This window comes from Micropterus salmoides, unplaced genomic scaffold, assembly GCF_014851395.1.
Source record: "Micropterus salmoides isolate LMB-PRFRI ecotype aquatic unplaced genomic scaffold, ASM1485139v1 Ms_hic_scaffold_15, whole genome shotgun sequence".
NCBI lineage: Eukaryota > Metazoa > Chordata > Actinopteri > Centrarchiformes > Centrarchidae > Micropterus > Micropterus salmoides.
In genome coordinates, this window is record NW_024040596.1 from 23,156,206 (window position 1) to 23,179,409 (window position 23,204).

At 38.9% G+C, this 23,204-nt stretch overlaps 2 protein-coding genes across 5 annotated transcripts in view; both read left to right on the forward strand.

The window, feature by feature from the left end:
• cacnb4a (calcium channel, voltage-dependent, beta 4a subunit) overlaps positions 1-12,302 on the forward strand; it is a 37,244-nt gene extending 24,942 nt beyond the window's left edge. For 2 of the 3 annotated variants that reach the window (XM_038721095.1, XM_038721098.1), the window contains 12 exons: positions 1,853-1,972; positions 2,990-3,112; positions 4,133-4,260; positions 5,072-5,151; positions 5,357-5,376; positions 6,401-6,481; positions 8,413-8,471; positions 8,565-8,674; positions 8,810-8,961; positions 9,544-9,639; positions 9,788-9,964; positions 10,267-12,302. In XM_038721095.1, coding sequence (XP_038577023.1) covers positions 1,853-1,972; positions 2,990-3,112; positions 4,133-4,260; positions 5,072-5,151; positions 5,357-5,376; positions 6,401-6,481; positions 8,413-8,471; positions 8,565-8,674; positions 8,810-8,961; positions 9,544-9,639; positions 9,788-9,964; positions 10,267-10,530 — 1,410 coding nt within the window. In that variant the 3' untranslated portion in view covers positions 10,531-12,302. The remainder of the gene's footprint in view (positions 1-1,852; positions 1,973-2,989; positions 3,113-4,132; positions 4,261-5,071; positions 5,152-5,356; positions 5,377-6,400; positions 6,482-8,412; positions 8,472-8,564; positions 8,675-8,809; positions 8,962-9,543; positions 9,640-9,787; positions 9,965-10,266) is intronic. The other variant, XM_038721097.1, reaches the window with a different exon arrangement.
• Positions 12,303-13,370: 1,068 nt separating this feature from the next.
• Positions 13,371-21,541, forward strand: arl5a (ADP-ribosylation factor-like 5A). Of its 2 annotated transcripts, none has more exons than XM_038721099.1 (6): positions 13,371-13,737; positions 17,596-17,656; positions 17,805-17,952; positions 19,054-19,137; positions 20,529-20,680; positions 20,887-21,541. In XM_038721099.1, the coding sequence occupies exons 1-6, from the start codon at positions 13,692-13,694 to the stop codon at positions 20,933-20,935; spliced, it is 540 nt and encodes a 179-aa protein (XP_038577027.1). In that variant the 5' UTR covers positions 13,371-13,691; the 3' UTR covers positions 20,936-21,541. The 2 variants fall into 2 exon arrangements, with proteins under 2 accessions (XP_038577027.1, XP_038577028.1); XM_038721100.1 differs by lacking the exon at positions 13,371-13,737 and adding an exon at positions 15,040-15,064.
• Positions 21,542-23,204: the final 1,663 nt, after the last annotated feature.

Below are 23,204 nucleotides of genomic sequence, written 5' to 3' on the forward strand. Positions count from 1 at the left end.
CTGGCCAAGAAATGTCCTAGTAAATCAAACATTTTTATTAAGAGTAATAAAAATTCTATTCTATTTCTATTAAGGCTAATGTCATAATTAGGGTCCACTTGTTAGAAAAAAGGATCACTCCACTACACTATACTCAGTTGTCACCTTCATATGCTATGGCCTTCACAGTCACTAGATCTCAACCCAGCTGAACACCTGGGAGATTGTGAAATGCCTTGTTAAATGGCACCCTCCACCTTCATCATTAAATCACCAAACAAAGGAATATCGTTTGGAAGAATGGTGGTCATCCCTTCAGAAGACTTCCACAGAGATCTGTGCCAAGGAGCTCTGGAGCTGTAGGCTCATAGTGGAACAACACCATACTAAAAAACTTTATGATTGTTTTTAGTTTAAGTTGTCACCCATCTGTATCTGCAGTAACCCAAGGTCCTTATTTCACAGCTGTTTCAAGTGGTCAAAAAGCCTTATTTGAAGGAAAAGAGCTGCACAGTAACCATCTTGCTTCCATCGAAGTGATTTTAAAAAATTCTGGGACAAAAAAATGAACAAAAATTGACTTGAACAAATGTCAAATGAAGCCAAAAGCCATTACGTGAATAAGTTGTAAAAAAATATATCTGTATGCTAAATATAAAGCCACAGCCAGTAGGTGGTTCGCTTAGCTTAGCATAAAAATGGAGAACAGGGGGAAACAGTAGGCTCTGTCTAGAGTTTTTAAATGTAAAAACCTCTAAAGCTAACAAATTAACATATCAATTGCCTGGCTCAAGTCATGTCAGTCTTCTCATCAAGTCTTGACAAGAAAGCGAATAACTACATCATCAACTATTTGAATAGTGCATAACCAGGAAGAGATGAGGAGACCGGGCTAGAATATGATAAGAACATTAGATGTTTACATTAGAACTTGCCATTTGAAGCTCTTTTCCTGTGATAATAGTTGTTGCCAGAAGTGTAACAGACAGCCAACTCATAGAATAATGTTAGCTATCTGAGGATAAGTGAAAGATTTTATGTATGTTTTGATTATGCAGATCTTTTTATGTATATATCTTTGTGATATGGGAAATGTATTTTCTCTCTAACCCTGTTCTGTGTTTATGTATATATCTGACTATTTTTGTAATTTATAATAAAGTTTATTTAAAAAAAAAACAACAACAACCCATCCAACTCATAGAGGTTAATGCTTCAATGCATTTCCTTATTCAAGGTTTGCTGGAGATTTTCTATGAGATTGCGGACAAAAGAGAATACTCTCTAAATTCATAGTTACTCAAATTACCATGGTTACGAAACAAATGAGACAGGGTTTGCAGTTGGCATCCCAGTGACTGAGTATTGTGTCTGCCTTGGTGTTCCTAATTTTATCTCTAAAAATAAAAACACAGTCTTTCTGAACCTTCCCTCCCAGCCGGTTCATCATCTTTAATCTGTCAGCCTTTGATCCTGTATGGAAACATACAACCTGTTATGTGACAAAGCACCCCCCCCCCTCCCCCCACCACCACACACACACACACACACACACACACACACACACACACCTGGATTTCTGTCACCTTCCACTAATTAATTTGTACAGTCTCTGTGGTTTTAAGAAACAGGCTCTTATTATGTCCTGCATCTATTTGCACAGTTTTGCATTCAGATTAGTTTAGCATTGAATAGGACATCAAATTACACATACACCATGGTTTATTATTGGATTCTCCACCTTGGATGTCAAATTCAATGTGGATCGAATAAAGAAAGTTGTAACCCTGTGGTCTTTTCACCAGAACTGGTACTTTTTATCCCTCCTGGTCACATGTTTTTTTTTCATCTTCTGCATCCTGTTGTTCTCCAGGGCTCAGCTGATTCCTACACAAGCCGACCATCTGACTCGGATGTGTCCCTGGAGGAGGAGAAGGATGGTGGCCGGCAGGAGAGGGAGCAACAGGCCACTGTCCAGCTCGAGAGGGCAAAGGTCAGTTTCACTGGGATTTTCAGGTCAATAGAGCTACATACTGTACTGTGTATCATATGAAACTCATATAATCTTACCTCACCTCACAACAGACACAGGTTCCAGTTTCCCTACTGATGTTAGCCTTAGTAGACCACAATATAGTATTATGGCATAAAGTTTAATAGTGGCTTTTTCTGCAGTATCACTGGTTGTATTAGACTATAGACCTCTTTCACAGCAACATTTTGACTTGTAGTAGGAAAAGCACAGTTGTTACTAATAACATTAACAATGACTCTGTTCAATTCCCAGTTATCCATCACAGTATGTAAATAGAATTCAGCAATTATATTATTATTTCCTACTTTGACATGTCAAAATATCGAAAGTGAAAAGGTCCTTTTGTTGCAAAATAGTACGAGCAGGGTTTTTGCATCACCTTGTTTTTTTCAGGTGTCTTAACCACTTTATTATCCAAAAACAGACCTACACATGTGGCTATTTTATCCTGATGAAGTTATAGTTATATTAGTAATTCTAGCAGTAGTATTAAACTGTAGTTGTGGCATAGCTATTGTAGAAGTAACTGGACTGTCAGCAAACAGCAGCAGTGCTAGTAAGTACTGTGATGCAGCCTTTAACACCAGGAAAAGACACTGTTTCACCTGAAATATATTGATATCTCCCCCAGATCTATCAGTAAATTAATTTATGTTAAATAATAAGTTAAATTAAATAAAACCAGTTAAATAAATGACAAGAGGAAAAATCATCAAGTTTTTTATTACAGCCCTGTAGTTCATAGTAAAAAAAAAGTAGGAAAATCTCCAGCCGTATCTCTGTATATTCACTGTTGCTTCTGTTATGTTATATATATATATATATATATATATATATATATATATATATATACACATATATATTGTGATATAAAATTTCATATTGTGTAGTAGATTTTATTCATATGTACATTATTGCATACTAATGTTGCCACCTTAATGCTGTGATAACTCTTTTCTCTCTGCTGTTTTATAGACTAAATCAGTGGCATTTGCTGTGAGGACAAATGTCAGCTACTGTGGTGCTCTGGATGAGGATGTTCCTGTGGCTGGCACTGCCATCTCCTTTGATGCCAAGGATTTCCTCCACATCAAAGAGGTACAACTCAGGCACTACCCAATAGCGCTAAATCTGTGGCACTGTAGGGAGGATTGAATTTAGTTCACTCCATTTGGTTTATATATCAAGCAGGCTGGCTTTTTACTATAAACAGTTAAACTGCATCTAAATCAATGGTCAAGGTATATTAAACTAACCATTAACCATAGCAGCCTCTAACTTTATAGAATATCATCCGTTACCCCACTGGCCATATAAACCCGACAATGAGAGAAAGTGGCTGCAACCAAACTCAAAAAACACAGCCTATCATAAGAAAACAATCTCACGAGCATTAATCTGTAAGAATTTCCCCATATGTCAAGAAACTATAAATGTTTAAGCACTGTGTGTCAAGTTTTTCTAGTCATAAAAGAAAATAGAAAAGTAAACATTGTGTTTTGGTTAGGTGCCTACTCCATTTGTGAAAATTTAGAACGCTTGGTCATCCCCATGCTCAAATATGTTGATGCAATTTGTGATAAAGATTTGGGACTTTTGCCATTTGTGTAAGAATTGCATTTTTCTGCAACTGGATGGAAAGCACTTTTCTTACTTGTGTCCTGGAAATGCTCAGAAACCCAATCTCTTTTTGGTCAATTTACCTAGGAAAACCATACATCCTCTGAATGCCCTAGGTCTCTAGTTTGTGGATGTAAAGTTTCATAATGCTAATAGAGGTCACAATAGGTCATTTTATACAGTGAGGTCAAGTTTCAAAAAATGGTCTCACTGCAGTGAATTGGTTACTATGGGGACTAACACTATGCAACTTAAATACTATTTGGCTCATTGAATCCACAAGAGTGTCAGCTTTCCAATCATACCCAATTTATGCCATTCAAATTTTGTTCAATGTATACTGAAGCAGCTCCCAATCATTAATTAGACTTGGAATTCTAATCAAATACACGTTTTTAATAAGGGATTATAAAAAGCTTCATTCATAACTGTCCTACCAGAGTTATGTGAAGAGTTATGTGAGGTTTTCTGTCTGTTTTTTTACTATCCAATCTACAGAAGTACAGCAATGACTGGTGGATCGGCCGTCTGGTGAAAGAGGGCTGTGACATCGGCTTCATCCCGAGCCCTCTGAAGCTGGAAAACATCCGACTCCAGCAGGAACAGAAGAGAGGACGCTTCCACGGGTGAGTAGAGGTGGAGGACTGGATGAGAACTGGGATGTCAGAGTGATGGAGGTGTGGGAATCAGCAGTAGTAGCAGAAATTGTAGAAAAGACACACGGCATCAAAAGTGATAAAGAGAGTTGGAGGGTTTTGGGGGTTGTGTTGAGGAGTGAGCCACTTTAGGGATGAGTAAAAGCCTGCAGTTGAGCCGGCAGATATGGAGGAAAACCAAGCTGTGTCGTGTGGTCCAGCCTCTCAGAGGTGTGCCTGGAACGTTGCCACCACAGAATTTTCCATCAGATGGGTTGATGTGTTTCAGCCACTAAGGCAATTAGTGCTGTTCAGTGCCATCATCTTGTTGCCTTGAGTCATTTTGCTCCCCTGTTTCTGGTTTTCTATTACTAAAAGTCTTTGTGTCTGTAGCCTTAGCCTCAATAAAAACAGTGAAACAAAAATCTTTTTAAGGAGATTACAACACAATCAATCTGAGTCAGTTGACACATATGATTAATCTAAACTCAGTATTATCCTATTTTTATTTCAGTTATTTCCTGTATTTATTTATTTTTTTTAGATCTTGTGTAGCTCAAGGCAACCTCACATTAAAGCAAACTAAAAAACATCACAGTTAACGATTCTATGATATGTTTTTTACATCCAAGAAATAGCTGAACTTCATTTTCTGTCTTTAGCAAACTATTTCGTAGCATGATGTGTAGCCTGAGTACAGTCTGTGGTAACATGTTTCCCAGGAGTCAGTGTTTTACTGATGACATCTTGCTGGATTTCACATTAACACTTTTCTCTTTCTATTCACTCTTCATCATTGTAGCAGTAAGTCTAGCGGGAATTCTTCCTCCAGTCTGGGAGAAATGGTGTCAGGCACATTCAAGCCAAACCCCAACACTGCAGGTTGGTCCCACCGATACAAGTCTATTTAGGAGAGGAGACACTGTCATCCGACTCACAGAGGGAATTTGTCTTATCTGCTCTCTGTTTGTGTCTGTAGTATTCATTCAGCTCCTGTGATATTGTTAGGTGTGTTGTCTCATATAAATCCACATATAGTCCCAATCCAGTGTGCACTTATTCACTTGGTCTTTCCTTTCTTTTTCAGGAAAGCAGAAGCAGAAAGTGGTGAGTGTGCCATTTACATATTAATTCATTAATTCATTTTATAGGGGGTTTGTAAAGCACAGCTTGAGTTACTGATAAAAAGTAAAGTGAAGAATTCCCCAGATCTTCTCTCAATGGCTTAGTTCTAATAATTAATGGTAAACTATCTTTTTTTTAAATTTATACATAGAGCACAAACTTGAATGTTATGAATAATATGAATGAATGTGGCTAGCGAGGTATAAATGTATAAATGGTCTTCTGAAGTTGCCTGAATTTCCCAAATTATTGGAGTGATCTGAGCTTCTTTGAAACTGTACTAATAATGACAATGCTACAGAAGTTGGTTAGTATGGAGATTCTTTTGAAAAGCATGATTGATTACTGTATTTACTGTTTATTTATTTACTTGTTTGTTACTAATACTATTTTAAAATGTTTGACATGTTAGAGAAAACATTGGTTGATTGACAGTTTGGAGCAGCTATCCTGTTTTAACATTTCCACCACAGATCATGCCTTTAATTAACATGTCATTCTCGTGGCAGTTGTTCTTAATGAAAATGTAGTTTTTATCAAACTAAAATGGACGGCTACCAGTAATTTTAACTCACCTCCACTAACAAACCTAATAAAACACTAACATTTGTTTTAGTACTTGCAGTGGATTTCAGCTTGCACAGAAAACAGCGATATTTGTTTGGATTTTCACTGGACATCATCACTGGATGAGCAGTGTTATTTAATTTAGAACGATCCACTTTATTTTGCACCTACCCAAAGTCAGTGGGTTATATTAAATTAATTGGTTGCGGAGTCAGATTCCACGCTGCAGTATAGACATAGACATGTCCCGTGATGACATGTCTATAGCTTAAAACAATACTGTTTTATACTAATTGAAAATCATTAAATCATTTTATTCAAATAAAAATGGTACGTTCTTTAGAGCATCATCTCCATAGCTCGGAAGAAGGCTCAGTTGCTTTAGAGAGACACATGCTGATATTAAATCTTGACTGTAGCTGTGTGCCCCCCTCCCCAGGCAGAGCACATCCCTCCTTATGATGTGGTTCCCTCCATGAGGCCGGTTGTCCTGGTGGGGCCGTCCCTGAAAGGTTACGAGGTAGGACGCGCTGCTGCTCCTCGAGCCATCTGACTCAGTCTCTTTTTCACAGCCACAACTTAAGTCTCTTAATCCTTACATTGCTTAGCCAATAGCTTTCTATAACTAATAATAAAAATACCCAATATTCTAGGTTGTGCACTTTCATATACAGATTGAAAGCTTTTTCATCTTTACTGTGTTAGGCCAAAAAGTCTCTTTATGTAATTTCCTTAGAATGACAATGCATCCATTATGGGCCAAGCTGACTTATGGCTTATGTTGCATCATGTTATGGCTTCTTGTATTTGCACATAGGTCAGTTCCTTCTACAGTTAAGATTCCCAGGCATACAATGCCTGCTCATTGATTACCAGTTACCATTGGAACCACGGGGCAAACAATGAACGAGGAGGTTAGAGATGGCAGCTGGAGTCAGTTGTCAGGGAATCACAGCCTTCTTGCCTCCCATTCTGGTGTTACCGTGGTAACAACCTTCTGGGTAAACTGCATTGGTCTGAAAAAAAATGGAGCATGGTTTGAAATTAGAAACAGAGAATAATATGCACTGCATTAAGGTTTTGGAAAGAGATGAGTGAGACTGAACTGGCATTTTATGTTTCCATAAGGAATCGAGATTTTAGATGTTAACCACCTCAGACACCAGTAGCAGGGCTATTCGTTCTGCCAGTGGTGCAGAATGAGGGTGTAGTTACTTGTATTCATTACAGGGTGCTTAATAAGAGAATTAATTGTATCAAGCTTGTGGGAAGGGTGCGGTGGCGGAAGAGGTATTCAGATATTTTACTTAAGTGAAAGTAGCAATACCATAAATACTCTATTACAACTAAAAGCTGTGTAAGCATTATAAGTTCTTGTTATGCAGCAGAATGACCATTGACAGTGTTATATCACTATATATTATCAATCAATAATCAGTACCGATGTATGTAGTATACTATGTACGCAGTATTTTAATGTTGCAGCTAGTTGAGCTGTACAATAACTACTTAATTTATATATTGTTGGGTAGTTTAGTCCATTTTAGAAAGTGGGCTTATGCTTGAATGTGAAATAATAATCTTCAAAGTAACCGGTAACTGTAGCTGTCAAATAAATGTAGTGGAAGTAAAAAGTACAACGTTTTGCTCTAAAATGTAGTGGAGTGTAAGAACATAGTAGCATAAAATAGAAAACGTCAATTAAAGTACAAGTACCTAAAAAAAAAAATGAAGCAATTTTTGGTTCACAAAATTATTGCAAATGTTAATAGCACTAAATTTCATCTGACAACTGCTCCATGTTTCAGCTCAAAGGACATGCAGCCCCTGTCAACCCTCCGTCACTGTCAAGCTCATTTGAACAAATCAGAGTGACAAGTGGCGCAGTCAAACTTAAGCTGTTTTGAATCGTGTATCCACAAATTCATTGCCTTGAGTCACGCACCTCAGACCAATAGAATAATTGTCTGCCCTGCTTCATCTTGAATTTCTGTTTTAATTGAAGGCCTTGGATTGGCTTTCATATTCATCAGCAAAAGCTATATTGGAGACTGGACTTTGTGATCTCCCCCAATTCATCACCTGTGCATTGGTCTTTCCGACACTTCTCATTGTAGCTCTTAATCACTTTATTTAACGTGGCCCACGTTAGTTCTGCAGAGACCCAGGAGGAAAGAAACTGTGTGCGCTGGAGACAAATCGCTCGGTCAAGTGTGTAATTCACAGACCCGGCTCAGCCGCAGCCTGAATGGACTGAATCAGAATGAATAATAGCATTCAACTCCTACTTGTTTTCTATTCTATAGCATATTCAGTAAATTTGTAAGGATGTTGATGTTGTAGGCCTCTTTTGTTTGCTTGTAACATGCCTTTAATTACCTGATATTCTTCTCCTTCCTCTTCCCTTTTCATTTTGTGTCCTCCGCCTTCGTCTTCGATTCATCGATATAGGTAACTGATATGATGCAGAAGGCGCTGTTTGACTTCCTGAAGCACAGGTTTGACGGAAGGTGAGCAGTCAAAGTGAAGCAGGGTCTTTCATACAGTGCATTATCCTGCTGCCACTTTACTCTGTTTGACGCATATATTTTGTGTTGTTTCAGGATATCCATCACAAGGGTAACAGCTGACATATCGTTGGCCAAGAGGTCAGTACTAAACAACCCCAGTAAGAGGGCCATCATTGAGAGATCCAACACCCGCTCCAACCTTGGTAAAGCTACAGGAACTGTTTCACTCAATGATGTGCATTTCTTGTTGGTGTTGATATTGTGGATGTTATGTAATTACCTTCACTGTCCTTCTTGTTGTCATAGTTGTTCTGCTGTATGTTGTTGTGTTCTCGTAGCGGAGGTCCAGAGTGAAATAGAAAGGATCTTTGAGCTGGCCAGGTCTCTGCAGCTGGTAGTGTTGGATGCAGACACCATTAACCATCCAGCACAGCTCATCAAGACCTCATTAGCACCCATTATCGTCCATGTTAAGGTGTCCTCACCTAAGGTAAGATTTAAGGCCATCCAATAAAACTGTTGATTTTCACATTTGTTCCAGCAAGATTCTATATGTAGTTTTTACATTACATTTTTTCATTTAGCTGATGTTTTTATCCAAAGCGACTTACAATTGCTATGTATGTCAGAGGTCACGCCTCTGAAGCATCGAGGGGTTAAGTGTCTTGCTCAGGGACACAATGGTGGATGTGTCACAGTGGGGGATTGAACCCAGGTCTCTCACACCAAAGGCATGTGTCTTATCCACTGGCCCATCAACACCCCCGCTGCAGTTGGTATCTTTTGAGGATTAACATTATTTAATGATAAAAAAGTAACTTGCTGCATTTGGCAGCTAGTAACAAGCAGAATAATATGTCAAACAGAGCCTCAGAAACAGTTTTAGTTTAATGTCCCTGATATTTACATTTCAAAGTGAAATATGAGGAAGCCCATCCAGGCGGTGAGGAGGTCTTGGGTAGAAGGGATTACTTTTACACTTGGTAATCCTAACTCTTTGTAGATTGTGTTTATTCCATAATTGGAGATATTTTCTTGTGTTCTTTTTGAACTTTATATGTGCTTCCCACAGGTCCTCCAGCGGCTAATAAAATCAAGAGGGAAATCTCAAAGCAAACACTTGAATGTGCAGCTTGTTGCAGCAGAAAAACTAGCACAGTGTCCTTCTGTGAGTAAACTTTAAACACCCTTTTAAATCTAGACAAGCAACAACTACTTAGTTAGGCTTTATTCTGCACCAGTGGTATAACTTTGGAAAGAAATCTATATGCAGCAGCAGCAGCAGCTACACTTTTCTTCTTCCTCTCCCACCTCAGGAGATGTTTGATATTATTCTGGATGAGAACCAGCTGGAAGATGCGTGTGAACACCTGGCAGAGTACCTGGAGGCATACTGGCGTGCTACACACACTTCACTTAGCACACCACTCAACCCCCTGCTGGGACGCAATCTGGGCTCCACCGCTCTCTCCCCGTATCCTTCTGCCATTCAGGTGAACAGTGTAAAAGTTGTCTTGTGTTCTCTTTCTTTGGTAATTAATTTTAAAGTCTGAACTCCCTGATTGTTTATCAGTGTGTTAAATGCTGCTCATCATTCTCGCTAAAATATAACTTCACATTTATCAACCTTCCGGCAGAGGAAAACATACTATTACAATGAGGGAATGTTGTGCTTCTGATAAATGTACTACACCTTAAAGCCATAGCTGTGATGCATGCATTCTAACCAGATTTTCTAGCAATGGGCAGAAATGTTTAACGGAGCAAATCAATCATTATTTTCTCTCTCAAACAGGCCCAAAGAAACCGCAACAGTAACCACACGACAACTGACCACTCACCTGTTGAACGTCGTAGCCTGATGCCTGCTGATGAGAACTACCATAATGAACGGGCACGGAAAAATCGCAACCGTCTGTCCTCAGGCTCACAGCACAGCCGGGACCACTCGCCTCTGGTGGAGGAGGACTACCAGGACCCCTACCAGGATTCTTACAAGCCTCATCGTAACCGAGGATCCCCAGGAGGCTACAGCCAGGACTCCAGACACCGGCTTTGAGTTGTGGCCTGCTGTAAACAAAGTGTAGACTTTCTCTAACCAACCACCATGGGCATAAGAGTTGAGGCAGCTTTGCTGTAACATGATGAAACTACTACACTCATTTGGACTGTAACAACCTCGTATCGATGTGTAGTACCTAATTTTCCCTTTGGCCTTGGCCCCTGCCAAATGAGCATTTGAACCTAAAAAAATAAGAATCCTGCTCTGCTCTTGCTTTGATGTGAACAAGAGATGGGACTAGATATAAACGTAGCACAGAAGCAGAAAAGTTATGTTTTGAAGGGAAGTCTAAAGCTGGACCTGCTCTGAATATGCCCCAGATGTGGCTTGTGAGTGAAGTACACTTGCAGGTGATAGTGTACGATGTAGGCTCTTCTGGACCCTCCCCTGCCATCTCAGCTGTTACTGTAGCATGAAAGTAGGACTGTAATTACAGGTCACTACCTGCCTCAAGCCAGTGCCAGATAGCAAGAGCATCCAGCGGTGATGATCAGCACCGAGCCTGTTTGCACGTGTCCAGGAGCTGCTAGAAGCAGAGTATAATGCATCTTTAATGCTCCTCAAGTTTGTTTGCCAATGTTGCCATGTGAGTGTAATAAATCCAGTGGAAGCCTGTTCCCAAGTCCAGAGTTTTACACTATTTCTTTGAAGTGACATGAATGGTGTTGTGGTGTTCTCATCGGGGTTCACAGTAGCTCCCTGTGCCCCCTCTTTGTTGTTTCTTAATTCCATTTTTGTCATTAACCATATCAAGACAGAAATATAAAAATCATGCAAATACTATCACATTTCAAAGCCCCAAACCTCAGGAATGAGAGGTCATTTATACCTAGAAGTGTGCTGACAGATGTAGCGTTTATGTTCTTACCCATCTGACAGGGATTTGAAGATATTTTACGATTTAGTTGTTATAAAAAGCTGTTAATGTAAGGAAGGAACACTTCCATATATTACTAAAATGCTCATGCCAGCATGTTTTACATATGCCATGCATTTATCAACCACTATTGTCTGTCATGTGTTTGGCAGGACATCATTTGGAATTGATGGAATTGGATTTTAGTGAGTTAGTATATTGAGGGCTTCCATGTGTAAATACTGTCAAATTAACTGAAAGAAAGGAACTTTAATTTATTTAAAGTTTCACTTTCAGTTCATTAAATTTATCCTTTCAAACCTTCCAACTTATGATAAAGATAGCTTTCCTCCATCTTACTTTATTAGGTTTTATAAAATAAAGTAACATTGAAACATTTTCATTTCAAGTAGCTACTTAAGGCCCAATTATCATATATCCATATTTTCAGCTAAAGCTTTTTCATTGTATTCATTGAGTTTCATTAAAGACTCCTAATGAGTGAGAAACTATTTGAAAGCACTTGGGCAGGACTGTGCTGCTTTTGTCATAATGTCTTTTACATGCTACTTTCATGGAAATGCAGAGCAGTTCCCTGTTTCTTATTGGATGGATTCACATGTCTGCTACCAGATAATAAAGGATTGATATATCATTACCTTTTAATGACATATCCTTGTATCTTGTAATTTAATATTTGTTGAAAATCAGGTTTTTATTTCATTTCAAGATCGACAAGGAGACTTCAGTTCTTATCTGCCATAAACAGTAGCTTTTATTGTTGTTGAAAACTCTGGAGAAACAATTTAAAATATTTGAATACTGCCTGTGAGAGAATGATGCATTGATTAGAAGTTTGTGTGTGCTGTCATTTTACAGTTGTAATGAAATAAACTGCCCTTATGCCATTGTATGGATAGCACTGTTTTTTGTTCACACACACACACACATGCATTTTCTGAATGCACCATATTTTTAGCATTAAACACTTAATTTATCCTAATTAATCCTGCATTCTGTTGAAATTTTCAGCACCAATTCCTGCCTTTTCTGCATCAATTTATGGTGGAAATGTTTTTAGGCATTATTCAAATTATTGCATTATTGTCAACAGAAACACAAAACTCAGGCAGCAGGTGACAATTTAAAATAAAAAATATACCTTTCAATCATTCTGTATTTCTTTTTCTTTCAATGATTCAGTGTTCCCTCCTCTTTGTGTCTTTGTTTGGGCAAGTTTCTCTTCCCCAAACAAAGACACAAGGCACATTTTCACCTCAAAGATAAATTAATTCATTTTAATTAGTTTGAAACTCCTGGACTGAATATTCAAAACTTTTTGCATCTATCTCGCATAATTGTTTAATCTGACATCTCCAGAAAGATTTTTAAGAGAATAACGTCATAATTTAATCACATCTCCCCGCCCTGTAATCTGCTGTTCATTCCTTGCTCTGCTGATATGATAGAATCCCAGACAGACAGACGCGGAAGACGTTTGGGACTGGATAAACCTGTGCAAAACGAAACTAACTGAAAACAGTTCACCACAAATCCACACGTTAACTTCAGCAGCTCTGAGCAGCGATTCCTGTCACAGCGTCCGCCGGTGTCCCATCAGTTGGGTGGTGTATAATCGCGCCGAGTCGAACCTATCATTTAGGCTATAGGCTACATTAGATTTTTCAGTGCGCGAGAAAATTGATGAATGGCGTGAGGGCGTTTGAAAAGTGTAAATTGCTTGAGTCTCACGCTCAATGCGTGAGAGTTGGCAGCTCTGATTAAATTGATTCATCATTTCAGTTCAATACAAATCATCAACATTATATAATATAGTACAGTTTCTAACATTATATTATATCCATATAATACATTATTCTGACTCTGCGGTAGCCAATAACGAGTTCATATGAAAATGATTGCAGTATGATTTGTTTTATTCCTATTCGTTTGTAACATATAGATGAAACTACGCATGCGCAAGATTGACAGCCGTCGCAGCGTACTTCACAACAGCCAGCTGATACCTACCAGCTAGCCACAGTGGTGAACGTTTTGGTTTTGTTTTCGGTGACACATTACCCGTAGCGACTCAAATATATATATCCTATGGGAGGGACATGATTAAGGATAAATCTTAAAAGTATGGCGGTAATACTGAAACGCTTTTACAGCTCCTCGTCTGTGTAGTTAGCCAGCTAGCTAGCTAGTTGAAGTTGATAGCACTTGATAGCATCAACGCTAGCTAGCTACGTTACAGCGGATTCTTACAAGCTGGCATCAAAAAAACTAATCGTCAGCCATGGGGATACTATTTACAAAGCTATGGAGGCTTTTTAATCACCAAGGTAAGAATGGTGCCGTGGCATTTATCTTGAAATTGTCGAAGACATGAGAGCTAAGTGGGCTCGATTGTCAAAGAAGGCCCGCTTTGAAAGACAGTTCTGCTCCGTTCATGCTAGCCTTCTACACATGACAGTTTATAAGTCCTATTTTTGCTATCATCATGTGTTTCGCTGTATATGTATATACGCTTACCCCGAGTAATAGTAAGCTATTGATATTGATTCCTCTTTTATCTGGTGAATGTCGTTTTACACCAACTCTGCTCACCGTTTCTGCATTAACTTAACGTTACTGTTAGATTATTTATGCCCTCTCCGGTAGGTTAGGTGAAACCAAGGCGATCCCTGTCTGGCTAGTGATGTTGAATCAGTAAACAGCACATTGTAACATGAGTCCCGGCGTATGGTCCAGTGTTTAGCCCGGTTGACCGGTATTATGACTTGAGATAGCTATGCAAACAGAGCACACTAAAGTCAGCCACATCAGCAGAATGTAGGGGCCAATAAGGATCAATGAATGACTTCAGCGTGAATCACATTGACTTTGCACTACCATTGTAATCACATCACCATATCGGTGTAATGTTCAGGAGTACAGGTAACCCAGCATCCTTGGGCTACACTTTTCACTATCCTGTTTTAGTATGTGTGTACCATGTAAGTAGATTACATGCTGTACACTAGGGCTGGGCAATGTGGCCAAAAATATTGTCACAATGATAAAATAATTGTATCAGTCTATGTTGATAATTAAAACAATTAATGTCAAATCATTATTTCTTTCAGGTTTAAAGGCTGATTTTTGCTCGAGTGAAATTTAAAGAAACCAGATGGTTATTTGTGGTTTTAAAATAGTCTTCATGGTCAGAACATGGCAAACAACAAATCTGATGTAGAACATTCAAAACAATTAAGAAAAATATTTTGTCACTCCGTTTTCCTCAACGAAATAAATATCTTAATAGAAAAATTAAGTGCCGATTCGTTCATGATTCAAAGAAATAAATCAAACGTTTATTGAACACTTGTTATATTGTTATTGAGGAAAATTATATTGCAGTAATTATAATTGTTTCCCAGCCCTACTGTAAACTATGTCTGTCACATCTCCAGATCTTGTTTAATGTAGGGGAAAGTAATGTTACCAGACAGAGATTTGTCAGCTGTTGTCATACCTATCATTAGAGCTGAAACAAATAATTGACTAGTCAACCAACATAAAATTAACTTTGATTTGCTGCTTTTCTCTGTTTTTAGTGCCTTTGTAAAGTGACTGTCTTAATGTTTTGGGCTGTTGATTGGACAAAATAATCAATCTGAAGACACCACGGTGAGCTCTGGGAAATTGTGATTGGCATGACAAATTAAAGTCTGAACAATTAATCGATTTAAATGAAAATAATTTTTAGTTGCAGGCCTTCCTCTCATTTTTTTCCTTTGAAATGTCCGACAAACATACTTTGACTGCTCTCTGACATAAAGATTGGCACTGTAACTGTTGCTGTCTTAAATCTTTGTCTAGTCATCAAATTGCACCTTCCTCTGTTAGATCATCTCTGGGCTCTGCTCCATTTTTGCTTCCATCCGTCATGTCACTGGAATCTGTAAGGCTTTTATTGTAACTCCTGGATCTCACATCAGTCTCAGGAAGTCTTACCTTGGCTGTCCCCAGTTGATTGATTCAACCCAGTGGAACAACAGAAGCTCATTCACAGTGAAGAGGACAAGTGGTTAGACATTACAAACGTGGTTATCCATCTGTTCGCTTTAACAGTTTAATGTTAAGGATTCAAATAGACGTTACTTGCAGACCTACTTTGGGTACTGAACGGAAACCCATGCCACAGTGCTGCCCTACATTTAAAGATGCTAACTGTTCGTTTGGTTAGTAGGTATGTATGCAAGCAGCTTAGCTGCCACCTGCATTATCTTTGTATTCTAAACAAAGATTTCCAGTAGCACAAGACTGACCTCCCAAGTGCTAAAGACATTGCACTAAGCTATGTGTTATGTCTATACATGCAGTCTATTATGTTTGCTAAATCTGTATTTTTGCTGAAATAGCATTACTCCTTGTCTTTACAGCTATAGTTTTTTGCTTGTTTAAACATGGTACAGTTGTCCACATTTTGAACTTGTGCATTTCTATTTTTAGCTGCTTTCACTTCCTCATCTTTAGTGAGGTTTTAGTCTAACTGTATGTGGTTATGTGGTTATGTGGTAGGTGCATCAAGTTTTACCATGCAGAAAATACAATTTCACTCTGGTTGTTGATTTTACTGAATTTGAAGATGTATTCCACGCAGGAAAGGTGGGTAGTTTTGTGAAATTTTTCAGGAAGTGTGGTTATTTATAAATCAGTCTAGTTACATAGACATACACATACGGAAAAAGTATTTATTTGCCAGCACTCTATTATCTATTTACATTGTAGTGAAACATAATAGGGCACATCTTATGAATAATTTCATTATGTTAAATTTATCTTCACTGTCTCAATCCGTTAAAGGTTGGAATGAACTGCTGCTCATTTGCATAGTATGCCAGAACCAGTTAGTCTCAATCTTAGTTAGGCTGATTCTGTGATTTGTGAGGAAGTATCCCATCGTTCAGACTCAAGGTGACATCTGGTGTGTACCCAAATCTCCATCAAACTTGCTTTATTGTTCAAAGCTATTATTTGAAGAGGCTCTCTACACAATAGCTTTGTATGGTCCCAACTTCGTGACACACTTTGGGCCGTCCATGTAGCTGAGTGAATTGGTTGGTTATTATTATTATTATTATTATTATTATATTGTAGTTATAAGTGAAATAATTTGCATGGCTGTACTTTGCCCAAAAAACAAGATTACCCACTTGCAAATTTAAAGTCCTTTTACCACCCTGGATAGTTGAAACAACAACTATACAACTGCATTTTGATATAGTTGAGAATGTGTACCTCCAAGCTCACAAAGGTCACAAAAAAAAACTTTTAGGACAATACCTGAAAGTCAGTTTTAGAGCCCTGAAAGCTCTTATCAGCAGGTGACGAAATGCCTTAATCGTCTGCATAGCTTGAAAAGCCATACTTTCAAACATGTTTAGTTACAGAAAAGTGTAGGTAGAATGTGGACTTGAAATCTTTCTGTCCTGCTCTTGTTTCACTTGATTACCCATTTGGCCATAACTAATAACACCAATCAGTCTGAGTTCCTCATCTGTCTTCTGTATTGTCACAGGATCTCAAACATGGCAATGTAATTAATTTCTGGCTTTGAAAAGAGCCATTTAGTGCTGTTGATGCTTAAAGCTGTGCATTATGTTGCAAAAGGTTTATCGAAAAGCAAGCAGCACTTTGATCCCTCGTGTTGTGCAATCTTGTGTCCTTTACCTTTTTCCTATCCTTTTGCTTACTATAGGTCATTTTACTGTTGTCTTGTCACTTTAGTGTATCAACAACAAGATGGCAATTAGAGTGTGTGTGTATGTGTGTGTGTGTGTGTGTGTGTGTGAGACAGTATGTATGCCATCTCCAACCCTGCTGCCGGATTCATCCTGATTGTACAAGCTTTCTTAAGGCCACCCACTAACTCATCTGTAGCTGTGAGAGTACACTGTTCACAGCACCACAATGTCTCAGTTATGCTGGATGCGTGAAGCTACACAATTTGGTACAGAAGGCTAATGCTGAGCACAAAAACGGCTGTTGTTTGAATTGCTCAATGCAGTGCCACATCAAAACATCAAACATCTTTTAAACAGATTCTTTGGCTGAGTTTACATAAGAGTCATACATCAGTCAGCCACCAGCACTTAGCCCATATATTGATGTCACTGTTAGCTCTGTGAATTCTTTGTGTCTTTATTGCCTTTCAGAGCACAAAGTTATTATTGTTGGCCTGGACAATGCTGGCAAGACCACAATTCTTTACCAGTTGTAAGTATCCAAACGTGACACTTTCAGTAAGCTTCCCTATATGTCCTCTCAGTTTTATTCTTCCATATAATGTGTAATAAATGGATGTGGTCATTTTGTGAACCTTCCACAACCTAAAGTGTTTTTTTCCCCGTTTTGTGTGTTATAGTTCAATGAATGAGGTGGTACACACCTCTCCTACGATTGGGAGCAACGTGGAGGAGATTGTGGTCAACAACACCCATTTCCTGATGTGGGACATTGGGGGCCAGGAGTCCCTTAGGTCATCATGGAATACATACTACACAAACACAGAGGTAACAGATGGTTATGTTGGCTAAATGATAATCAAAAAATAATTGTGGTGCTTCCTTTGGCATCCAACTAAAATAGGTAGAACTGTTTGAACTAGAGCTAGACCAAGAAATTGGCCAGGCCAGTGTATTGGCTGATATTAGCCCAAGCAGGTTTGAGGTCATTTAGAAACAGTGTCACCATTACAGAGAACAGTGAGAATTAAAATTTACAACTGGAAAATGTCCAGTTTAGTAGGGCAGCACTATACGGTAAAAAAAACAAACAGATAAGACAGACAGATATTCACAGTTATTGGAAATAATCATTTTTGCATCACAATTTTCATATTCACTTAAAAAAAATATTAAATCATGATGATTCTTGGGGTGACATTTGTTGGGGACTGTACCAAAAAAACAATCGTTGTTTTCTTACATCTGGAGAACAAGATTTGTAGGCCGGGCATCTCTGCAACACTACAGTACTTCAGTAATGCTGTTTTGTCACACATTTTACCTTCATCAGAAAAACTGCAGCTTCTGCCATTTGGGTATTGCACTCGCTTTTAGTGGTGTAACTTCTTGTAGCTGATCTTAAATCTGTACGGATCCCCTCCACGGTTTGGCAATGCAAAGTTTAACCATCAAAGTGTGAAACAGTTTTGCAGCTGCTGTTACTTTCTAAAGTAATAAATACATAAATCGCAATACAGAGTTGCAGATGGATAAAAAAGAAAGCAGAAAACACACATGATTGGGTTAGGGATAGGAGTGACTGATATTTTGTTTAATTGTGCTGCCCTATAGCTTAGTATGTACCTTGGATTTTTTTGAATTTATTTGAAAGGGATATGTTAGGTATCTGATTGTAGATTGTGATGCTGGAATCATTATTGGATTTTTTAAATAGGAATTTTAAACCAACACTGTGTTGAAATTGCTACTGTAGGTACTGTCCGATTTTTCCACAGTAATTTATAAATCCTTGAGAATGTCCACAGAAAATGAATGATTTACACATTATAATGCAGTCCATTCCACTGAGGCAGTGTGTCTATGGTCTAGCAAAGTTGTATTCTTTTTATTAACTGTCCATTATTTCTCTCCATCTTTTCTGAGTAGTTTGTCATCGTGGTAGTCGACAGCACAGACAGAGAAAGGATCTCAGTGACTAAGGAGGAACTATACAGAATGCTAGCACATGAAGTGAGTATCATGGAAATTAGTAATTTTTAAGTATTCGTATAAATGTACACGCTCACACTGGGCTCTCACATGTTCCTCTAAAAACAGATAGGCCCACGTGCAATCATAAAAAGTATTCATGAGCAGTGTGCCAGTAACTTTTAAGACAACAACCTACCGTAAGCCCCCTCCCTGACCCACCATTAATCGTTCAAAACATGGTCAGACTCCCCACCAGAGCACCGGGAGAAATACCGATGTTCCGGTCGCTCTGTGACAGAGACAGAGCGGTGTCGTCGGCAGTTGAAGCGGTAAGAAGAAGACTGGGTGAGGATAAGGAAGGTTTGGGTTGGGCTCGCTGGCCATTTAACGTTCGCTGTATCAGTGCCTTTAGTTGTTCAACATGTTCAACTTTTCATAAAGCCGACATGCTTTTCTGTCACTGTTCACCAACTGACCAATCACAGCCTGGATGAGGCGGGACAAAAATGTTTTTAACGTGCTACAGCAAACTTTACAGTGCTGAACAATATGATTATTGACAAGTTAGTACTTTTGCATTAACAAAATAGACACCTATGTAGAGCATTTTTCTGGCACAATGATCAAAAAAATTAAAACAACCCATAGAAATGAAACGGCTGTAACTGGATTTAATATTCAACTAGTGGTAAAATAGTATATACTGTATAATATTATATGAAATTATAATGAATGTAGTAATTAATATATTATTGTTATAGGTTACTAACAGTATACTTTTAACTGAACATAATACTATTTATTTAATGTATAATATTTACTAATAAACTCATGTATACTAGTTGCTCCGCCAGGTAGTGGATAGAGTCTCTGCAGTGCTTCTAGCCACCTCCTTTGTAGAGCAACACACTCCCTTTGTTCTGTTTTACGTTTGTTTTACCAGTTATTGTTATAAATATTGTTTATCATTTAAGTTTGTTCAAGTTGAGAAATATACATTTCAAAATGTCAGTATTTTGTGAATTTTCCATGATAGTAGTAGATTCATAGTACCATTTGTTTCATTATAATTGCAATATTATCCACAATAATTATATATAAAATATATATGTAGTATATGATTCTCAAATATTATTTCACAATACACTATGCAAAACACAGTCACAGTTTTCATAGTAATGCTATGTAACTTTATATGACCCACTTTTGCAGCAGTGTTTAAGATAAAGACCAAGTTATTACAAAGTAACAGCCTGTCATATGAATGTGCTAAACTGACAAAGCCAAAGGACATCTGTGATAATAATGTTTTCTGATACTAATATTGAAATGTTTTCAAGCATGCGAGTAAAATTCAACTCTCAACTTTATTTAAATAGCACTTACAATCTTTACCCCTCCTTTTCTGATGTCACCTATCTGCCCTCCAGGATTTAAGAAAGGCAGGGCTGTTGATCTTTGCCAACAAGCAGGATGTGAAAGGTTGCATGTCTGTGGCTGAGATCTCCCAGAGTCTTCAGCTTACCTCTGTCAAAGACCACCAGTGGCACATCCAGGCCTGCTGCGCCCTCACTGGAGAGGGGTGAGAACTGCATTTACTACTCAGTTTGACTGTAAAAACGTCTGTGCAGTCACACCATTGTGCTTTTATGTAGCAAAAGTGTTCTTCCAATTGTGCTCAAATACATTATACAGAGATTTTATCTTAATTCTTGTCTATCTACATTTCTCGATTCCTCCCGCTCTTCCTCCCCCCTCCCTCCATCCCAATGTCTTGTTTACCTCCAGGTTGTGCCAGGGTCTTGAGTGGATGATGTCACGGCTGCGTGTGAGATGATGACCTTTGACTTTGATCAAGAGTGCGCCCTTGCTCTTTATTTTCTCTGCCTCCAGAAATGAGCTCGAAATGAGGATGGGGCTGAGGTCGGTTGATGGATGGCCCTGTCCTCTTTCCTGTGATGCTGACGTGGACAGACTGCTGTCAGGACGTTATATTCTTCTGTGGTAATTTATTTTACAAAAGACGCCTGAACTCAGAAAAAAACTTGACCTTTTCACAAGGACATTGGACAACAAAAGAGACTTATTATTTTTATTTAAACTGATATTTCTGCACGGTTTTCCTTTCAGCAAAACACAGAGGTCAGCAAAGTGTCTGACTTAGAACTCTACATGGACTTATTCTTCAGCTGTGTGTGAGTCAAGCCCTATGTGGCCTTGCAGTATTGCCGGACTGGCTGTGGCGGTTTTTATTGGCCACCTATGTGTACAGTCCAGTATTCTCTTTTAACGTGGTGCCTGCAGAAGAATGTTCAAGCAATGATGGTTGATGGTGACTGAAACATTCAGAAAGGAGGGTCAAATCACAATATGCCCTCTTCCTTTCAGTCCCTATGAATAATCACTGAAATAAAGTGTTTTTATCTGTTTCAGGTGACCTGTATGAGTGTCATGAATGAGTATTTCTTTGAGATGACTTTTCTTCTGTATGATTTTACTTCTCTAGGGATAAGATTGAACTGTTTTGTGTTTGGAGCTTCAGTTATTCTTTCTTTAGTCCTTTAGGGGGCAGAGTGTGTCACATGAGGTCATGGTCCCTGATGAGCAGCCAAACAGGAGTAGAGAAGATAGAGCCAGAGAGTAAAACAGTAGGGGGATTCAGGGAGAGGAGAAGAGACCAGATCCAAAATGTGAGCAGCACACACAGTAAGTGGTTAAGAGAAGAAGAAAATACTAATAGTAAGAACTAGGGACGGCCAAACACAAACAATCAAACCAAAGCCAAACTACTCTACTCATTTGTGGTGCTTGCCTCCTCTGCCTTTCTTAGTTAATAGACTTGATGACTCCCCAGATTTGTTGTGCTTTGAGGAAGTTTCTTTTTACAAAGTGAACATAAATGTGTCATCTATGGTGTAGAAACCACAATAATACACACGGTTTCTCACATACAGTGGGTACGGAAAGTATTCAGACCCCTTTAAATTTTTCACTCCGTTTCATTGCAGCCATTTTCCAAAAATCAAAAAAGTTCATTTTATTTCTCAGTAATGTACACTCAGCACCCCATCTTGACAGAAAAAAAACAAATGTAGAAATTTTTGCAAATTTATTAAAAAAGAAAAACTGAAATATCACATGGTCATAAGTATTCAGACCCTTTGCTCAGTATTTAGTAGAAGCACCCTTTTGATCTAATACAGCCATGAGTCGTTTTGGGAAAGATGCAACAAGTTTTTCACATCTGGATTTGGGTATCCTCTGCCATTCCTCCTTGCAGATCCTCTCCAGTTCTGTCAGGTTGGATGGTAAACGTTGGTGGACAGCCATTTTCAGGTCTCTCCAGAGATGCTCAATTGGGTTTAAGTCAGGGCTCTGGCTGGGCCATTCAAGAACAGCCACGGAGGTGTTGTGAAGCCACTCCTTCGTTATTTTAGCGGTGTGCTTAGGGTCATTGTCTTGTTGGAAGGTAAACCTTCGGCCCAGTCTGAGGTCCAGAGCACTCTGGAAAAGGTTTTCGTCCAGGATATCCCTGTACTTGGCCGCATTCATCTTTCCCTCGATTGCAACCAGTCGTCCTGTCCCTGCAGCTGAAAAACACCCCCACAGCATGATGCTGCCACCACCATGCTTCACTGATGAGACTGTATTGGACAGGTGATGAGCAGTGCCTGGTGTTCTCCACACATACCGCTTAGAATTAAGGCCAAAACGTTCTATCTTGGTCTCATCAGACCAGAGGATCTTATTTATCACCATCTTGGAGTCCTTCAGGTGTTTTTTAGCAAACTCCATGCGGGCTTTCATGTGTCTTGCACTGAGGAGAGGCTTCCGTCGGGCCACTCTGCCATAAAGCCCCGACTGGTGGATTGCTGCAGTGATGGTTGACTTACTACAACTTTCTCCCATCTCCCGACTGCATCTCTGGAGCTCAGCCACAGTGACCTTTGGGTTCTTCTTTACCTCTCTCACCAAGGCTCTTTCCCCCGATAGCTCAGTTTGGCCGGACGGCCAGCTCTAGGAAGGGTTCTGGTCGTCCCAAACGTCTTCCATTTAAGGATTATGGAGGCCACTGTGCTCTTAGGAACCTTAAGTGCAGCAGAAAT